Source organism: Pleurodeles waltl, chromosome 3_2, assembly GCF_031143425.1.
Source record: "Pleurodeles waltl isolate 20211129_DDA chromosome 3_2, aPleWal1.hap1.20221129, whole genome shotgun sequence".
In the NCBI taxonomy this organism is placed as follows: Eukaryota; Metazoa; Chordata; class Amphibia; order Caudata; family Salamandridae; genus Pleurodeles; species Pleurodeles waltl.
Window position 1 is genome coordinate 127,731,538 of NC_090441.1, and position 21,582 is coordinate 127,753,119.

The window sequence follows — 21,582 nt, forward strand, 5'->3', positions numbered from 1 at the left end:
GAAAAAAGAGGTATAAGATGGATTCAAGAATCTGCTGCTTTAGTATTGAGCAGACCAACAATCAATAGCACTGGCTGTGGCTTCTGAGCAGAGCTTTGGCACTATCACCCCTCCCTTTGCAAACTATGCACTGGAGGGCTCTGGCAAAGAACCTGTTGGAACCTCTACTCCATGTGATATCTTCCCAACCTAAATTTGTGGCTGATATAATCGTCAGTTTAAGGACCAATGGGTCATGTGGCCTGAGAGAAATACCCAGAGGAATGTACTTAATTTGCAAAAGAATGAGCACTGGTGCCCAAAGCTCTGCTCAGAAACCTATACTAAGCTTGGCATGCTGAATATCACGTCTTCATAGTCTTGAATCCACATCATGCCTCTCTAATCCATTTACAGACACACTGCCCCTTAATCTCACTCTTATAGGTTCCTGGTTTCTGCCTTTGTGAAATGTTGAAGTCTAGTCTGCGACAGCTCATGTACTACATCTGCTCTTTCTTACAAGGTATATTCTATACAACATGGGTCTTGCTGCCCGGACATTGCTTAACATTCATTGGTTCATTGTCATTCTAATTTGCTGCCTTTTAATTGGCCAGCACCTGCTGGCTTCACTTCCTCTTCTTTTGGCTGGAGCATGGACCAAGTAATGATTGCTTCAGCTTGATTGCTGTCCTTCCACTGATCGCGCATTGATTGTTGCACTACTTTTCATTATTTCTTCTTACCTGTTGTCCTTGTTCAGCCTTTTGCCATTTGTAGCTGTGTTTTACTATGCCACATACACTTCAAAGAAACCCTTTTCTTTTGGATGCTTACTGTGCCAACAGATGTTATCTGCTTCCAAATGTATTTTCACTAAGACATGGGCGCATTTGCTTTCTATATGTGATAGTATTTGTTGCTAAATGGCATAATTTGTTTCTTTAGTATTGTCCCAAGACCTAACAAGCATTTGCAAAGCCAATAGGTCTCGCCTTTGAGGCTGCTGGCTCTGCCATTACCTTTTGTTCATGCTGTACGGCATGGGCATTGCCAACTTTGGCAATGATTTGTAGCCATGCTTATTGTGTTAATGCAAATTAAAAAAAAAGCTCATTAGCCCAGGATGAGTCATCACACTTTTTTAAATTGTCTGTCTAGCAAAGCATCCACGCTGCTGTACAGTATGGCTACAAAACATTGCCAAAGCCAATAGCTCTCATAGGCGAGACCAACTGACTTTCCTAATGCTTGTTTTCAGTCTTTCTTTTCTTTTCCCCTTTGTGTGTTTTACCTATCTTGATCTCTATAAATGACTGATGAAGAAACATATGTGGCAGTCCCCAAAAAAGCATACCGGTGGCCCCCATCGGCAACCACATACTCAAATTAAGCACTGCCAGGGGGGTCCATCTTGTTTCTAGTATATCAGAATGGTTCTCACAAGCTCCTGTCCAGCTATAGACTGATGGCATTATTGGACATTGATTGGAGATGTTTTCCTCATTTATAGTTACGTGAGATGGAACAATGGACTACCGAGGATAACACAATTCTATTATACCAAGACGGTTTTCAACAGCATTCGGCTGTAGAGGATAACATGGCAATGCTGTCTAAGCTCATACATCAAACTATTGTATAAGGGTTCACTACTGTATGCAGCGTTTATTGATTTTAACATTGCATTTGACAGTGACAGAATTGCTTTGAAGCAAGGTGGCGGGCTGGACCATCCTTTCATAACTGTGAAATACACAAATTGTGCTGCATTCTGATACCTGGATAAAGATCAAGTGGGGCCCAACCAGCATCACCTGTAACAAAAATCTACGTAAATAAGGGATTAAAATAAAGGGTGCACATTAGCACCTCCCCTTTCCAACCTGTGCAGACCTGCACAACCACCGTTTTCAAGACCAACACATTCTCTCCCTCGTTTGTCTCCAGATTGTTGCTAATGTTACATTTTGTGTACAACGCCGCTCTACTTGACAAAACTAGTGTTTATTTACAAAGACGCCTGCTAATTTGGGGTAGCTAATAAATTACCGATTAACATTGACAGAACTAAATTGACTTTTAGTCATATATTCATAAAGTCTGGCAAGCAGTTTTTGAACAGTCAGCTTTTAGCAAAGGATCTCACTTACAAATCCTGAGGGAGTCACCTCTGATGAAAGTGGAGGGAATCAATCTTACTTTGCCTTGCTATGGCCAAAAACCTCGACCTTAAATGTGGCATTTAAAGGTCTGGCAAAGAACCTACCAGGCTTGATCATGGAACCTCTATTCCGTGTGATATCTGCTCACCCTAGATTTTGGCTCAGTGGCTTCTCCTTGGAAACTTTTTTAATGGGCTAAAGTAGCACAGTGTCCCATCGTCAGGCTGCTGTGCGGTCTCCTTCCCTACACACCTTGGTCTCAGATTCATCTAGAAGAATTTAAGCTGAACACAGAAGGAACTGATCCACAAAGCAAACTTTCTTAAAGCTGCCTGTAAATTTAAATTAATGCCAGAGGGTATGCTAAAGTCATTGATTTTGCTAGAGCTAAAGAAACATTGTGCCACAGGCTTTAATTCTAGACTGTGCAATCATGAGCTAAATAACAAGGGTGAATCAAACATTCAATACAATTCATTTAATAAGTTGGTGACTGTCAAAATAAAAACCTTTTCCTGTTAAATTGGATGTTCATAAGATTAACACCAGCCAGCGTGAAAGTATTATAGCAAACTTCTGAAGCAGGTTAGTATTACAGCCATATCTCTTATCTGCAATATCCTTTCATACAAAACACTACTTTGCTCTTTCAAGGTTCCAGTTGTCTTCTTTACAGGAGTTTTGAGCAAACTGGAAAGATAAGATAGGTATGTTATACTTTACACTATGCGGATACTAGCTGGAGTCACTGGCCCAAATCATCTTTGTCCACCATTGACCCCTTTTAGACAGTGTTACTTGTAACCTCGGTTTATCCCTAAAGGTCTTGGAACATGTGACAGTGATGTCAGAGTCTCAACAGGCAGACTCACAGTGGAACTTCATGAATAAGATGCAAAAATTACTCTTGTGAATGACTGCTGTGCCATAATTTATCTTTACTATCCTGCATTCTAGCTTTACTGATTTGACAATGTTTACACTGATTACCATTGTTCTACTTTTATTACAAAGGTTTTAATTGTTGTGCTTTAAATAGGCTTATTAATGGTCAAATTCTAATACTCATTTGTTTGATATTTGCCTAAACCTTATACAAATTCGGTCTTCTTTTTTAGAAAACGTTTTAACATAACAGTTGTGTGTGACTAATGTAATTATTCTAGCATATATATATATGTGTGTAAAAGTGAGATATTTTAACACTTATGTAATGGTTTTTAATAATCAGACAAAACGTATTAATTCAATAACATCAAATTATGATTAGATATTTTTTTAATTTGTCTTGGTTGATTGAATCAATGCGGGTGCCAATAATGACCATAATAATGGCTGTGAGGTTTAGAGGAAATATAGACCATTGCAATATACTTTAATACATGAAGAAGCCTGCTGGTTTGATTTCAGATATGGGGTCAAAACAAACTACAGTTTGCACACTTTTGATAACGTAAAATATTCTAGACGTTTTTGGTTTAATTGATGACTTTTCCATCAGAAGGTTGCTCCCAGATTGTCTATCTTATCAATTGAACTACTTATTAGGACAATGTGCTATTCTGCACAGGGAGTGCTTCTATAATTGGAATGATCCAAGACCAAAAATGGTTGCTTCAGTAGCTGCCCTCTGGTTTTTGAGTCGTATGCGTTTGTCGGATAGTGTGCATGGGCGGAATTCTGCCATCCTGCAATAGTAGACCACAGGGGCTAACGCTGAGGTTTTTTTTGTTGCTCCTACATGACTGGATTCATGTCCGATTTTCAATATCCTAATAGGATACATTTACCTATAATGAATCTAAATGGAAATGATTTACAAAGTCAGTGGAGATTCAGGAAATCAAGATTGGACCATGTGCGGACCAAAACTGAACTCCCAGTGCTGTAAATTGATTGCGGTCTACACACTCCCAAATGAGTCAATGAAAAGGGATGGACATTCAGTGTTATCTTGCTGCATGTAGTGCTAGAAGGATAGCACAAATTCTAGACCCAAGAGTTTGAAGAAAAAAAAAAAAAAAAAATTTACATTTTCTTTGCTCTGTTTTTCAGCAAGTGCTGTGAAAACTTGGAGTGCTGGATCCGTGCGAACAATGGGCGTATCAGTAACCTCAGGTGAGCATTGTCATGCTGAAAACGTCTTTGCATGAACATAGGTTAAAGCGATTGTCAATACTTTTGCCTCTGGTGTAAGTGTTCTTATGGATGTATGCAGTTTGCCATGGTTTGCATTACTGTCATGCATGCCAGTGACATGAAATGTGCAGGCCGCTGGGCGGTGATGGGTAAGGTTTGCTTCCTCCACCGTCTCACACTGTTATATTAGTATGCTTTTATTTTCCCAGCGATGCACGGTTATCTCTTTTCACGCAAATCAGAAAGCCGTTTTGCTTTCCTTTAAGTTCTGTTTGTAGCACATTAATTCTTCAATTGCATTACAGTTCCACGATATTAAGGAGGCTAATGGGGTGGATCACTTGTGTCCACTTTTTGCTGTGTTCCCAAGCCAAAAACAAGTATTAACTTAATCGTAAGACCGTTAATTAAAGGTCTTGGAAATGGGCAAAATGCCTCGATAAATTGAGTAAACAAAAAGTTAATATGCACTTACCTAATTCAAGAACTTTAACGAGTGGACAGATGCTGTGAGGTTTTCTGACAATGTTGAACCAGAGGTACTTGTATTTCTTTTGCCAAATTATTTTGCACTATAAAATATCTGCACGACCTTAGTTCGCCCTGGTTACCAGCAGACTCGACTATGGCAACGCCCTCTATGCTGGTACCACCCAGAAAAACCTGAGGAAACTGCAGTACGTCCAAAACGCCTCTGCCAGACTCATCCCCATCCCAAACATATCTCAGGTCACCTAAGAGACCTCCACTGGCTTCCTATCGAGAAAATAATTAACTTCAAACTCCTTGTCCATGCATACAAGGCCCTCCATGATCTAGGACCCGCCTATCTCAACCAACGCTCTCCACTCCCCCATCAGAGTGCTCCGCTCCACTCAACAAGCACTAGCCACTGTACCCCTGCATACGGAAGACCTCTGCTGATGGAAGATCCTTTGCCTACCTCACAGAAAAGAGCTGGAACACCCTGTCCCTGCACCTCAGGCTGTCACCACGGCTACCTCAATTCAGGAAAGGCTTCAAAACTTGGCTCTTCAACTGAAGCTCAGAGGATAAACCTCCTAAGCGCTTTGAGTCCCTTACAGGTAAGTAGTTGTGCTTCATAAACCCTGATTTTTTTTTTTTTTTTTTTTTAATGTTCACCCAGAGAAGAGATATCTTCCCTTTATCTCTACATTGTGAATTGCTTACGGTATCAAACCCATGTGCTTTCTCTCACACCCAAGAATTGAAATTCAGGGATATGTAATAACATTGATTGCATTGTGACCTCAACCCCTAATGACAGTCAATTGTACTCCTGTTGGCCCTCCTTTGAATCTCATCTGCTCAAGCTGCCAGATCTGTCCTACAGTAGCTGGGACAAAGGCTATAAGTGCGCCATGCAAGAGCAAAAACATGTCTGAGTCCGGTGAGCACTCTATGTAATGTGGAGCCCCTTGGTAGGTGTTGGAAAATGGGTTATTGGTGAGGACAGGTAAGTAGCTACACTTAGCAATAGGCCACTAACCTCCACTTAGGTCCAGTTAGGTCTCAGTAAATTAAACCTAGCTCAACCCTTTCTTAGCTTGGCAACGAGCGACAAGGCTTGAATTAGGAGACAAAGCGTAAAGCATTCAAATATCAAAAAACAGTAATTAAACAAAACACAGGAAACAGTTTAAAAATCCAAAATCAATTTATAACAATAGGAAGTATTTTTAGCTTTAAAATTACACCAAAACAAATACAATCTGATAAGGGGAACCGGAGATATGAATTTTTAAAGAATTAATGCTTTCTAGCGCATAGAAACAAAAAGTGCCAATCTGGTTGCACCTCGACCGGGGCAAAGTCAAAGTTTAAGGCTGACCGCGATGGAGCCCGGCTCGGCTACAGCCCGTGGGAGGCCTTGGTAAAATGTTTACCTTAGGACGTAGTCTTTTTTCTGGAGATTTTATTCAGCAGGACGAACCTGCCAGTCCAATCCGACCTCCTGGAACTCTTCCTCGGATACACATCGCGGGAGCCCTCGTTGAGATTTTTACCTTCGGACTTAGTTGTTTTTTTCGAGGTGAAAATCCTTCGACCGGGGCAAACCTGAATCTTAATCAGACGTCCTTGGAGCCCTCTTTGGATACACTGCCTGGGAGGTCCCAGTCAACTTCCTACGTTCGGACTTAGTCAATTTTTGGGAGATTTTCTTCACCGGGATGAACCTGCAAGTCAGGCTGGGTCGCGGTTGAGGCAAGCCGGCTAGAGTTGTCGTGGAGGGTCGGTCCCTCTATGGAGCTTTTTTCCAAAAGTTCTCAAAAGTTCTTCAAACTTCTGGATCTTATTCTAGATGTTCTTTTAAAGTTCTTTTGAGGTCCACAGTCCACCCCAAGGTTCCAGAAGCTCTGAGATGCTCCTTGAGGGTGCAGACTACAACTCCCAGAATGCACCTGGTGCAAACTCCTCTTTGGCCACTGGACAGTGGTCAGCTGGTTTGTTTCTTCAGGAGTTGGTGCAGGGGACTCTGGTTAGCAAGTTTTCCCTTGTAGCAAACAGGGAGTCCCTCCTTGAATCAGTTGAGGCCCGGCAAAGTCCTTCTTGTGGTGAAGCCCAAGTGTGCAGCTGGTGCAGTCCTCCAGAGTGCAGTGTCCAGGTGCAGGCCAGGGGTCCAGCAGGGCAGTCCTTCTTCTGTAGATCTTCCTTGTTGGAATCTGGTTGGGAACTAAGGTGTGGGTGCAGGTCTGCCAGTTTTATCCTTGCTCCTGGGTGAAAAACAGGGGGTCCTGGTTCTCCAATCAGAGGCAGGGTCCTTCCCCCTGTGATGACCACTTCCTGGGAAGTGTGGCAAAAATCAATCCCAGGGAGCAACATTGCTCAAAAATCCATCATGGGTGAAAGTGATTTTTGGAGGTTACATCTGGCTGAGCCCACCCACTGGTGTGGCTAAAAATCCTAAACACACCCCTCTCCTGCCCTCTCCTAATCTAATCAAGGGGGCACCTAATTGTCTGGGTTTGCAGGATGTGAGGGTGTTACTGGCTTGCTCCAAATGTCCTTCCCTGCCTTTGAAGGCCAGTTTGGCAGCCCCCCCCCCCTCCTTCCTGCTTCCCCATCTGCTGAGGGAAGATCTCCTCCCCACGGCACATCTCTTGGTGTTGAGCCAGGCCACTTCATACCTCATCAAGCAGCCTGGCCAGGCTGCCAGAGGCTGGCCAATCAGAGCAAAACAGCAAAAACACTGCAGGGCTGAAGGTGGCAACTTTTCAGGTAAAGTTTAAAACTCTGTACCTGAACAAGTTATATTAAATCCCACAACTGGAAGTTGTGGGATTTATTATAACACTTATTTTGATACCAAACTTGTTGTATCTGTAACTTAAGGGGATTTTTAAAATTAAAATAAAGTCACCCCATTCTAGCCTATGGAGGCCATTCATTACAATGAGGGAAAAACAAATTTGGCTGTTTTACCTCACCAGGGCACATAAAACTATTTTTATAAGGTCCCTGCTTATAGTTACATGGCACCCTGCCCTAGCCTAGGGGCACACAGGGCTCACCTTAGGGGTGACTTATATGTAAAAATAAGGTAGTTTAAGGCTTTGGAACTACTTTTAATTCCAAAGTCGACTTTGCATGTTACTTTAATTTAAAAGCAGCCAGCAAGGCAGGCCTGCCTTTAAAATGACACTGGGCACCTCAGTGGTGCACCTATGGGTGCACTACCTATGCTGGGGTCCCTAAACCTACATGCCCTACCATATACTAGAGACTTATAGGTAGGTTGGCTTAGCCAATTATACTTAGCCTAATTTGCATACTGATTTTAAAACCGAGCACAGTCCCTGGCAATGGTTAGCAGTACCCAGGGCACCATCAGATTCAGGAAAACGCCAGCAAAAAGTGGAAAATGGGGACAAAAAAGTTAGGAGTCCTCTGCAATCAACCCTGTTTTCTCCACAGTAGGGAATTCATTTGAGTAAGATAACTGACATTGGGAGTAAGGTTTGCATTGCAGAGTCATAAAGGGTCTGTGCTGTAAGAAGAGGTGGGTTTTAATGTCCTTCCTGGACCATTGGATTAAGGTGAAGAGTAGCCTATCAGTGTGGAAGCTCATTCCAAAGTCTGGGTGAAGACATAGTTAGCTCGTTTGTAGTTCCCGCCTTGAGAGATTTTTGGACTTACAGCCTTTAAAGAGGTGTCTCTCTCTGCTACTGCAGTATTTGGAGATGGTGGTCTTAAAAATGATTGAGTTAGCTTGCAGTAGGATGTGTGAAAAGTAAGTGCCAGGTGTGTTTCTTTATTGTGGGAGAGAAATTATCAATATTTCTTTGGTCCTTGATTAAATGAAAGAGTATGTTTGAGATGAGGTGTCAGATATTGTGGGGAGCAGTTCACTCCCCTTTGTTCTCCGCTTACTATTGGATTCTACACATACACAAGCAGAACAGGCAGGGACTGAGGTGATGGTCGTTCCCACAGAAGCACCCAAGAAAGCTTCTCCCCTAATCTTTAATTGTCTTTGTGTTGAAGATGGATCCCATCGAATCATGCATAACTTATTTCTAACAAGTTGATTCACACATTTTCAGTTGAAGAGATGGAAAGCAAGGGTGTTGTATCAAATAATTATTGTTCAAGGCTGAGTGGTAGCTAAGTATGGAATGTGAATGTACGTGTCCAGTTCCATTCACTCCATCAGCTACCTCCATTGACAAATAATGGTATTTTCCTTCATGCAAGGAAAAAAATGCTATATGGCAGTGGTTCCCAACCTGTGGGCCGGGGACCCCTGGGGGTCTGTGAAGCCTCCTCCGGGGGTCCTCGACTGCTTAGAAAATTTTATAATATCAGGTTCCAACTATCAGTAATGATTAAGTGGGGGGGGTCCCCGGATTCCAATAATGATTCAGTGGGGGTCACTGGGCTCCAGTATTGATAAAATGGGGATCCACAGAAGTCAAAAGGTTGGGAACCACTGCTATAGGTTTAAAGACTAGACCAATCAAAAGTAAATAAACCATGAAAAGTAAGACAGGTGTTCTTCACCCTCTTTGATTTAGCGCAACCACTTTAACCAGAGCAGTGGGACCAGCACACATTCACGTCTTCCATTGGTTGTCCACGATGCGATCTCACTGCAATCCATGCTGATAGCAACAGAGATTATCAGGCTGAAATCTAAATAAAACTGGCCTTTTGGGCTACATTGATACATAATGACGAAGTGAGATACAAACTAAAGAATTGGCTTCACTGTCAATTTTAGCTCAAATACGTTTTGACAAAATACAGTAATATCTGGAAAGAACATTTCAGTTAGTTTCAGTGAAGTCCTCCAATCACTAACCAAACCTCAACCTAATATTTATGGTTAAGTTCACTTTAACTACCACTACTACCATAACCACTAAGCATTGAGTGGTGTGGGCCAAGAAAATGCATCGCTGAAGAACAGGTGAGGTGACATGCCCCATATAGCTCCTGTTCCACCAGAAAAATACTTTCAGAGGCAAGCACTATGTCTAACGCTAGTGCTCGTAGCTGGCTACTTGTCTGGGACATTATTCCCACCGATGTGCGTGTACAATTCTGTAGATGCTGGTGAGACTCCTACCCTTGTACTCTAAACATCTTATCGCATGCCCAAAACAAGACATTAACTCAAGGAGGTCGCAGCATAGTGTGTGCTGTGGCTGACATCCTGAAGAGACCGCTCCTGAGCAGTTGATTTCAGCAAGGTCTGCCACAGTATTCCCTCAAATTGCACACATGACGTTGGCGAAGGCTGGCTTCCCAGATGGGAAGGTACATTTGCCGTGGACCTAATGAAATCTAATTCATTGTTTGGGGAATCAGTAATGATGTTTCACTAGTCCATGGGCCACCCCCGGTTGAGAAGGTGCTGAGGCACGTAGGTACCTGGGCAGACACCCTAAGACGGGCCAGAACAATATGGATTATAAAACATTGCCTGCAAAAGGGACACTGGGAACCCTCAAGATGTATTACTGTTTGTGGTTGAAGAGGGCAGATTGAGCTGTTTAGTGGTTGGAGGTTGGGGCACATCAAAGATCTGACATGTTGGCAGCCATCGTTGAGCAGTTTTCTGAATCCAAATGCCATGGTGCAACTCATCCAGCATACCTGACTCTACCAAATACAACAACAAGGGTTAATAACACAATGCCTTTCTGAGAGGCCTCCTGCTTGTCAGAGGGGACCATAAACCACGTTGCTGGATTACGTGCCTTATGGTCCCCTTGTGGTATTTCAGAAATACGTCAACCCTCACAAGGAACAGAAGAGCGCCAATCCAGATGCGACAGGTAACATGCAAGACCTAAAACAAGCCGTGCCTCAAGGAGGAGAAGGTGAAACTAATTTTTGAGGTTCATTAATTGGTGGAGGAACCGTGCTCGGATGTAGGCGAGACTCGCATTATCCTCAAAGGAAGCTCTCGCAATCCTCATTTAAAGTGGCATTTTGCCATGGACGCCAGTCATGCAGAGATGCATCTCCTGTCAAAGCGTAGAGGTCTGGCCTCTGTGTGCTACTCTAAGGGAGCCTGGCTACAGGGGAGGAGCAAAAATTATCTGTTTACAGGGGACTTTTCTGCTCAACTATTCAAGAACAGGCAGTCATTGAGGTACCTCCGTTTCCAGTCTTTTACTACGTTATGTGCACCACAGAGTTAACCTGCCCGAGTATAAATCTGATGCTCCCAAGAAAGTCACCAAAACCCATCAGTTTGGACCTGGTTCCTCTGAGTTGATTCAATGCATTCTAGCATATTTTCCATCTGAGGAGGGAGCATGGAGTTAATGGGCTGTGTCCCTGACGGGCACTTTGAATGAGGAGAGGATTTCGGCATGCCAGTGAGAAAACGATGCCAAGAGAGGCAGCTTTAATACCAGTCTCGATAGGTCCATGTCTTGTTGGTTTTTTTCAGGGTCGGGTGGGGGGCGGGGGCTGGTAGGGGGGTGATAATTTGGGACTAATCCTGGAGTCGAAAATCTCAATCTCCTATACCTTAACCATTTATATAATAAACCTAGATCTGCAGCTCTTATCCGGGGACACCTGAGGGCCTGCAAAGCCTACCCAGTGGGTCCACAGCTGCTTAGACAATTAAATAAGAGTAACAGATTAATAAAGTGTATATAAATAAAGAAGCAAAATTTAAAAGGTTAGAACATTCTGTAACTGTATAACTGTGAAGAAATGTGAAATTGTAGGCTCAAAATGCATTTGGCATTCTCAGTTTGGTTTGTGGCACAGCGTAACTGCATCAAATTTGTGTGACAGGTTGGAACGAAAGAAGGTGACTATAATTGTATTGTATTATAGCATTTGTATTGTATTATAGCATTTGTTTAGTGCTTACTACCCCAACCTCGGGCGCCTAAGCGCTTGTCTACGTGGGTAACATGCTACCCCGCTCGGGTTTGCGACTCGAAGTGTATTGCCCCTGTTTTGATCCTATGCGGGAAGTATTTCCATGTGGCGCACGATGATCTCCGAGTTCCGGCAGCTCTTTACTGTAAATGGAGTGCGAGGGATTTAACTTTCTTTTTGTTTTTTTTTTTTTGCAGAAAAAAATACTTCTGTTACTTCTGTCACAAAGTCCGTGTCAACCAAAAGCTACAGCGCGACGAGTGGAACACAATCCAGTGAGAGGTAGGGCCTGCCTTTGGCGCCGTTTTCCGTGTGTTTTTGTTTGATTAGGGTGGAACAGCCGCAGAATGCGCACAACACAGCGTGTTTGTTTAATGCGCCCAAACAATTGTCGGCGAGCCCGTGTGCGATGCGAGGTTTTAGATATGAAAAGAGGACTTCCCCTGCCTGGACCGCCTGCTGTTTTCCTTCCAGGTCCTTGATGTTTAGGCCTCGTGAGGTTGTCACAACACGACTTCAGCGGGTATTGGTACCTCAGCTGCCTTTGGGGATAATATAAATGATTTATATCGTCTCTCTTCAGAGCTCTTTATATGGCACTATTTATTGCCTTTAAGTGTTTTCTATTGGCCTTCAAATAGCACACTGCATTTTTTAATCCTGAAAGTCAAAGCACCGCCCTTGGTCGGGCAGGGGTTTTTAAAGTCTCCTCTAAATGGAGTACTCCGTATCCGACACTGAGTTCCCAGTTTGTTGCAAACATTCTAAGAACTCCAACGCAAAGGCACATAAAACATTACATAACTGGACTGAAAAGTTTTTTGTTTTTTAAAGGCCTCAGATGTGAACGGAGCTTTTTGGTAGGGTCTGAATGCTGCATTATATAACGGAGATAAATGATGCATGTTTTATGTTATTATTCCAACCCTCCAGTTTTCTTCCTGGAAACGTTTGCTGGGGATTTTCGTAGTGTTGGAGTGATTGCATCAGCAGACAAAGTCCAACGCTGCTTCTCGTCGAGAGATGTTCTTAGGTCTGACTTGACAGCATAATTTGTTACCTTAGGTGATCAACAGAAAATAAAATATACGAAACATTACTACAAAGGGGTTTAAGCTCCATTCATATGTTGATCTTGCAAGCATCTCATTAGTCACTGGGAAAAGCAATGGTAGATTCCATAGGCCAGATCTATTTAATATTAACAATTACGACAAGGTCAGCAGGACTGACGGATTTAAAGGGAACGATGTATACCAAAGCCAGTTGTCTTTTAAGGATGTGTTGGGACGTAAAAGTCCTCTGCATGGTGATGGATGTGAACCTCTGCCCTTAGTCCCCAACTGTGCGGTTGTCTGGATCCGTAATGCTGATTGTTTTGTCATAGGCAAACACGGATCATACATGTGCACCATCGCATAGGCCTGTCTAACAGATTGCAGTCTTGTTGGACCAGGCGGGGCACTACAATTGCTACTCTCATAGTCGTGGAAGGCTACTGTCTTCACCAGGAGTTACCATTACAAAGTAGGACCAGGGCATGGTTTGGTGGTGTTTCGTTTGTTCTGTGAGAATTTGTTTCCAATTGCAAATAACTTTGATGGATCCCGTTTGGACCATTTTGTTGCTTGCACATCTCCAGGAATTAAGCAGCCCGCGTACAGTGGTGGAAGTATACAGTATAGTGACCAGTAGGAATGAACAGGTCCTTTTTAACCTGTGTCGCTGGAGTGAGGCCTACAGGCTTTCTCCCCTTTTTAAAAGTTTCTCTGTTTTGTGCTTTACTCACCCCTAGGCTTACATCAGTTAGAGGTAGTGTGCTGCACAGTGCAGGAGTGTTGACTATGGGTTGTATGTGTGCCTCGGAAGGGTACAGTACAGTGCATGTACTGGGTGTATGTATACCAGTGAGGAATACATACCTGAGAGATGTAGGGCTGTGCACTGCATGCACAGTGAATCCATGTACTGGATGTAGGTGTACTTGTGAGAAGTACAGTACATTAAAGGTGAAGTGTTGTGCAGCGTGTGCATGGTGAATGTGTGTGCTGGCAAGTGCCATACAAAGACATAATACAAGAAGGCTACAGTACTGAGTAGTGTGTACAGAGGGAATGTGTGGGTGCTTGGGGTGGTACAACACATGAAGGTAACCGCACTGGACAGTGTGTGTGTGCTGTTTATATGCACTGAGTGCAAGTGTGCCAGTAGTGGTACATTACTTCAATGACACTGGCTTCCATTTTGGGAGCCCCATCCTTCCTGGAGAAGACATTAGGAGAGGAACCCCCCTAAACAGATTTGTGTATTGCTGCATTACTGTGAGCTGGATGGGCACACTGGAAGGAAGGGAGATACTTCCCCTGCACTTCAGGACGGGGATCGTTGACTCAGTGATGGATCACAAGGAAGATGCCTGGACACACCTCAGGAAGGAGATGAAGTTGATAAGGGAATCATAAAGAGCAGGGCCGAAAGTCCCGCCAGCCCAAAAATAACCTTTTGATGCACATATCACTGTGGCGGACATTCAGGTGTGAACTCTGGTCACTCCCATGGCTTGTGCTCTGGGACAATCCGCTTTGGAGTCGTTACTGGTGTGACAGCCTTTCAAGAGGAAGAGGGAGAAGAGAAATGTGTACTTCAAAGGAAGCAGAACCCCAACATAAACCTTCAATAGTTGACCCCAAAAATTAGTCCTCAGCAGGCGCAGCCCATCCTTTAGGGCGGAGGGGCCACGCCCCCACCTTTTGCCCCTCATGAAGAGTGTCTGTCAGGCTGAACAAAGGTCAGCCTGACACACTCTCCATGTTCAGCTCAGGCAGCCGGGAGTGAGACACACGATTTGCGCAGACTTCTGGCTGCCTGAGCTGAACTTTGCTGTGCTGAGGAGGTCACAGCTCCTATGGGCGTGACCTCCTCGGCTCAACAAAGGTGCCTCGAGGCCCTCCCCTGGGTGACGAGGAAAGAGTTGACTTCGACCTGGGTGCTTCAGGTTTAAGCCCTGAAGCGCCCAGGGCGAGTGTCAATCAGTGAATCTCACTGACCCCGTCCCACTCTGTGACGAAGTTGGGACTGCTGCCTTCCCTCATTGGCTGGAGGGAAGGCAGCAGTCACAACCCTCCTGGGACCTCCGAGGCTCAAGGTAAGTGTGTATGTATGTGTGTGTGTCTGTGTGAGAACTTTTTAAATGAATGTTTGGTGCGTGTGTGCATGTTTGAATGTTATGAGTGTTGTTAATGGATGTGCGTGTGTGTGAAAGAATGTGTGTGTGTGCTTGCCGCCCACCCCCTCCCTCCTAAAGCTGCCGGCCGCCACTGGTCACCAGACAAGTAGCCAGATTGGCTGTGGGAGAAGGGAAGCCCTACAAGACTTCTGCCTATGATCAGGACTAGGGGCCAAGGCCTGCCAGTCTCCCTGCTGGGTGAGGGGACATCACCCAGGGAAATGAAGACCACTTGCTCTGGACCTGAAGCACCAGCGCCTGCCTGCCAGGACCAAGTGCCACATAAGGGAGAGCAGAGCACTGGAGGAAGCGATGTCCAAGCAAGTGGACTCCTGGTGCAAGGTTTGAAGAGATTGCCTCTCCCCTGTATACCAGGAGAGGGCCACTGTGAAGCTAGCCATGAGGAGAGTGTTGTGCGATGCGATGCGATATAAGCCTCTGCGATGTGGTTCAGCGACCCATGTATGCTAGGAGGGGCCACTGTGAAAGTTTGTCACCAAATTGAAAGGGCCGAAGCTGTGAAGGGTCTAGAAGCAACCCCATATGCCAGGAGGAACCAATGTGCTACCGACTAGTTTGTGGTGAGTGCTGGTGCCTTGGCAAAAGTTCCTGAGGATCGGCCCATCGTCCGAGACCTGTGAACCGTGTGGCCCATTAACTGAGGAGGATGCCGTGAGTGTATCGCCACATCACCAGTACCCTATTGGGAGCATCAGATTCCAGTTCGCCCAGACAACCTACTGTTGTGGAATGTGAGACTTAACTAAAGGCGGAGCACCGGAGTAACTCAGAACGCTGCTGGAACAGGCCTTGTAAGCTTAGGAGAGAGGCTACTCCGTTTTTAGTGTTTGGAGAAAAAAATATTGTAGTTATTGGCCCTGCTTCTCCCCCTTGTTTTGCTAGTTTGTACCCCGTCTCTGCATGCAGCTGACTTCTCTGTCCAGAGCAGTGTGAATACCCTTGGTCGGAGTACCCGCTGAGACACTGCAGGCTTCCTCACTGCTGGAGTGGGTAAGTCTAGTTACAGGCCTGTCGGGCCCCAGGGGATACATTGTTACGGGACACTTATGGCTACACAGAGCCAGAGGTTTTATTTGTTCCACAAGAAGGTGGATGTCCGATATATGAGCCCCTAACAAGCGGCAATTGACTAAGAAAATAGGAAGTTTGTCGCACTCCTTAGTCTTTTGTAGATCAGTACAAAGTTGGAAGGACCAGTCCCAGGCAGGGCACCTATATGCCCTACAACAAGGATCTATACCCTGCGTTAACTGACTGAGGGTTATTGTTCAAAGAAAATAATGCCTCTTTGAAATATGTAATAATTACCTTCTCTGCAGTGTTTGAATCAGAGTTTCTTGGCGTCTGGCGCGGACGGGCGCAGACAGGCTTGCCTTTGGCGCGACCGCTGCGGGCGTCCGCTGCTCGTCGCGGTCATTGCGTCTAAAAATAGCCCAGCAGCAAGGAAAGGCTTGGAGCGCTAACCCCAAATATGGCGCTCACAGAGGGAATTCAATTCAGTCCCAAAATGGCGGCGATTTCAGACGTATGATCAGATGAGGAGATTCTTAATTTAACTGTTATATACAAGCAGTAGTCTTGTTGAAAATGTAAATTCCTAAACAAAGCAGTAACATTATTTTAAAAAGACATGAACATCTAAGTTAAAACACACTATAAAACCTAAATAGCATGTGCAAATAAGCAATATACTTGAAGAGCTCAAATTGATACAGATTTAGAGCCAATGAACAGTGAATAACCGCTTGCAGCAAGCGTAGGTAGCAGATAAAAAAAAAAACTATCTGACTACCTTCCGCTGCGCGTTGCGGTCACTGCGTCTAAAAATAGCCCAGCAGCAAGGAAAGGCTTGGAGCGCTAACACCAACGATGGCGCTCACAGAGAGAATTCAGTCCCAAAATGGCGGCGATTTCCGACGTATGATCGGGTGAGGAGATTCTTAATTTAACTGTTATATACAAGGAGTAGTCTCGTGGAAAATGTAAATTCCTAAACGAGCAATAACATTATTTTAAAAAGACATGAACATCTAAGTTAAAACAAAATACACTATAAAACCTAAATAGCATGTGCAAATAAGCAATATACTTGAAGAGATCAAATTCATACAGTTTTAGAGCCAATGAACAGTGAATAACCGCTTGCAGCAAGCGTAGGTAGCAGATCAAAAAACCTATCTGACTACCTTCCGTATAGATGCTGTTTTTTTTTTAATCTGCTTTTTGTTAATTTTGAGTGCACCTATTAGCTTCCCAAACATTAAGCCACATTTCTTTGCTGCTCCTTTAATCCACAGTTTGTTACAAACCGTGCAGCCACTTCTTCTAAACCGGATGGTAGTAGAAACTTAACTTGAGAATTCAGATTCTATTATCGGCCGGCAACAGATATGCCTCTAAAGAACCAAGGAAATCCCTCCAAATAAAAAATGTAAAATGGCTGCAGCCAACAATGTGCCTTCCCTTTCAGTGTAGTTCCTCCTTTGTGGTGGCAGACACACATGCACATTCAAGTACAACCCTACCACTGTAACCTTGTAGTGAGTAGTCTTGTGCCCCTGTGCCTGCCTCTTGATAAAAACCCTCGCAGGTTCCTGCAACGGTGTCTCAGATTAAAGTTAGAAAGCACCCCAACAGGGGGCATTTGATTGCACAGCTCTGCTGGAGAACTCCTGCCTCAAGCTATTTCTTCAGTGAAGGTTTCTCAACTCTTGCTCAAATGTTTCCTTGTTTACCGTCTCTGAGACCTCTGACTTTTACAGGCTTGGTGTGGTTTTCACTTTTACACACTATCAAGTGCATCCTGGCAGATATTTGTCTCTTCAGACTGCAGGTGGGGCCACTAGTCAGTAGCCTCACTTACTGTAGTGGCATGCGCGAAGAGTAGCAATTGATGTAGTAAGGAACTCCACTGCTCTGACGGTGTAATAGAAGGCTGAGATCTGGGGTACCCCCCCCGATCTATTTGCCTCATCAAAGGGTGGTGCAGCTGCCCTGCTAGTTGTCTTTTTTTGTTTGTTTGTTTTTTTGGCACTCAAACCCATGGAAAGTATTAACACAAGCTTCTTAGCTACTGAGTTTTGATAAACCGCTAGCCATGTCCACCTCCTTTAAGTCCTCGCTACTGCTCAGCACGTGCTTGCATGCCCACCACATCCTCGCTACCTCAGGCTCCCTGTTTTCTGATGAACCAAACCTCAATACTTTCTGTCAAACACTCGGAGAGGAGCTCCATATTTATTTGTGACTTTCACCATGAACATATCTATCACAAGGTGCTCAAAGACTACCCGATGGATGGTGGTGCCTGCCATTAAACATATTTGATTCAGCACCAAGATACCCTTCTGGGTAGAAATACACATTATTGTGCACTGAATTACCACCTCTTGAGAGGAGTATTCAGTAATATTTTCAGCTTCAATTGTTTTAGACAGTTTTATTCTTTCCCAGGGCAAAGGTGGTAGTATCTGGTCAGCAGGGGAAGCTCCTCCATTAGAGTGGAGATGCGTCACCCCACTAATTAGAATGCAGCCAAAAGCCCCAAAGAGATGAAAAATGAAATTGTAAAAGTTAATTTTTTACCATTTTATTTTTCATCTGGCTGTCCTTAACAGTGTCTCAGGATGGGGCGGGGTCTAATGACTGGCAGCAGGGGGATGGTGGGCTGCCTGGGCACTGCAACTAAAAGTGTGCATATGCCTTTGGCTGGCCGTCTTGCAACGGTCAGCCAGACATGCGCACTTTGAAACCTCTCTAACCCAGTTGTCTTATGACAACTGGGTTAGAGCAAGCACACGGTTCCAAAGCCCTCTGGAGCGTTGAGAGAGATGCCGCTCCCTCCAATCCTGGTGCTTCTCTTAAGCAGGTTAATAGGATGAGAGCAGTTGGAGGATGGGTTAAGGAAGTTGGCTGGGCCCGCGCTGAACACCGGACTGCAGAGGAAGAGGGTGGGCAGCAAGGAGGAAGACGTCCAGCGTGTCAGGTAAGTGTATTTTCTTTATTTTGCTAGCAGCGCGATCGTGCATGCCACTAATACTACTCACCACACATTTGCCTGACCCACCACTCTCCTTCGATGCCAGCCACCACTGCTGGTCAACCCACCCGTCTAGCAGAACTCTCCCAGTTTGCATAAGAATTCAGAATGCACAGGTAGCTATGTGGATTGGGGGCTCAATTAAGAGTATTTCTGTTACTGCTTTGGTATTGCTGAAATGTTGCGCAAAAAACTCCAAAATTAGTGCTAACATGCCAAATCATGGCAGAGAAGAGCAATTCCCTTCAGGTAAAACAAAAAAAGATTTTTTTTTCTTTAAAAAATAATACCAATAAGCACAATTGTGGAGATTTCCTATTATGCAGTGCTTAGTGAGCGTGGAATGTCATAAGGTAAGCTGTGAGGTCAAATGGAATGGAGTAGGGGAGGCTGGAGGGCGGAATTCTTGGATGAGAGGAACGGAGAAGAGTGGATGGAGGAGCTGTGCTGAGGGTGTCACGTTACCACAGAAGTTTAATAAAGATACAAGTTGAAAGAAGGCGGCCTGGAAGAGTAATCATTACATTGGCGACGAGGATGGGATTTCCGTGCAGGAGAGGACACCTTTACTCCTGGAACTACTAACAGCTTCTTTAGGACCTCATAAAATCTTCAAATCTCAGATTCATATTGAGGTAAAATGTATCTACATATCAAGGATTGATATCTTCAAAATTGGACAAGCATCAAATAAACAGCGTAAAGACATTGAAAACGGCATTTTAAATAGAAAGAGAAAAATAATATATATAGAGCGGAAAGTGTGTGTTCATTATAATACAACGCATGGAGATTGATGCTGGACTTATTATTGGTAGTTCATTCGTTAAGATGTATATTTAACTATGAATAACTGTTGAGTGAGTCAGCTGTAACAAGCGTCTAACTCCAACGATGCCGGTGTTCACTCGAGTGGAGCGCATTTAAACCTCCGATAGACGTTTGACAATGCGCTAATGTTTTTCTGAACATCGGACGGAATAATTTAACTTTAATTTACAGATTGTGGCCTTCGTATTTCAACTGCAACAATCTGCCCGTACTTAAGTGCTCACGTGCACAAACCCGGAGCGCACAGTCGCGCGATCTTCTCAAAAGTAAACACTCGCACGCACCGTGCCGCAACAAAACCTACTCGTCTTTATTTAAGGACGCTGACAGCACGGCAGGGAGAATCAAATAGGGAGAATCAAATTTAATAAAGATAACTTGCATAGTGTAAGATTCGAGAGCTCCTCGACGGTTCATTACTGCTTTGGTTCCTCGATTAACACTTCCTGACTAACACTTCCTGGATAGAAAGGAAAGAAAGACTTCAGTAAATATGAATGACTGAATTAGAGACCTTGAATATGGAATAAATATATGAGAATAACACTATAATTAGTTTGTGTTAGAAAAAAGAGATGAGAGATTGAAGAGGAAAAAGAAAGAATATATATAATATGTATAATGGGGGACCAGAGTATGTCTGCACCGCCGCCATTTTTGGCAACTCCTCGCGAACCACCTATCCCATGGAAACAATGGAAAAAAATATTTAACACTTATATGCTGGCAATTGGTGGTGATCGTTATGGGCCTCTTAGGAGACAAGCCATGCTGTTACATCATCTTGGTGTTGAAGGTAGAAGAATCTATGAGGATCTACCCGAAGTATCTTTGAGAATGGGAGATGGCCAAACCTACAAATGTGTTTGACATGTCAATGCAAATGTTAGACATACAATTTACACCGAAAACTAATCTGCTTTTGGAACGCCACAAGTTCTTCTCAAGGGTGCAAAGAGCAGATGACGATATTGCATCCTATGTTGGAAATTTAAGAGGACTTGCATTGTCTTGCCGTTTTGACCAGCTGTCGGATTCCTTAATAAGAGACCAAATTGTAAGATGCACATATGACAAGAGAATAAGAGAAAAATTGTTAATGTGAGATCCAAACCTGGAGGAGGCAATACAGATAGCCAAAAAGATGGAACACACAGCTATCTGGTTACAAGAAATAGACGGGTTCAGCAAAGAAGTCAAACAAGGCGTTGTTGCAGAAATTTGGAGAAAAGAAGAACCGCAGACTACAGTGGACTGGAACAAAATGTAAAGCAATGAAGGAGTAAAGATGAACAATGGAGAAAAGCAGAGGAAATTTGGCTGGAGAGAAATAAAGTGTTATCGTTGTGATGCTCCAGGGCATATAGCATCCAGCAAGGCATGTGCGGCCAGGAATGCAATCTGTCGCAACTGCGGCAAAAGAGGGCATTTTGCCAAAGTTTGGAGATTCAAGTCTAATCTTGAGGGGAAAACAATTCAAAAAATTCAGGACGTGTGTGCAAGAGTTGAGGACATAATTCTAACTGTGAATGAAGACCTTGATTGAGGTGACGGACAAGAGAATTCTTATAGGGAATCACTGGTTCAACATGCAAAAATGGAGAGCACTGACATGTTAGAAAAACCGCATGCCCTAGTGTTATTAGACAATGTACCAGTCAAACCTTTGGTGGATTCTGGGAGTTTGTTCACGCTCTTCTCGAAGAAGGTGTATGAATCTGAGTGGACAGCTCTACCAATAAAAACTTGATAGAATCTGACATAAAGGCCGTAGGCTATGCTGGGAAGAGAATTGAAATAATTGGGAT

General features: G+C 44.0%; 1 protein-coding gene across 1 annotated transcript in view; it reads left to right on the forward strand.

Annotated features, from left to right (window-relative positions):
• Positions 1-21,582, forward strand: part of SMTNL2 (smoothelin like 2) — a 302,171-nt gene that overhangs the window by 182,936 nt on the left and 97,653 nt on the right. Inside the window, exons 4-5 of the mRNA XM_069226976.1 lie at positions 4,203-4,265; positions 11,855-11,939. Coding sequence (XP_069083077.1) covers positions 4,203-4,265; positions 11,855-11,939 — 148 coding nt within the window. The remainder of the gene's footprint in view (positions 1-4,202; positions 4,266-11,854; positions 11,940-21,582) is intronic.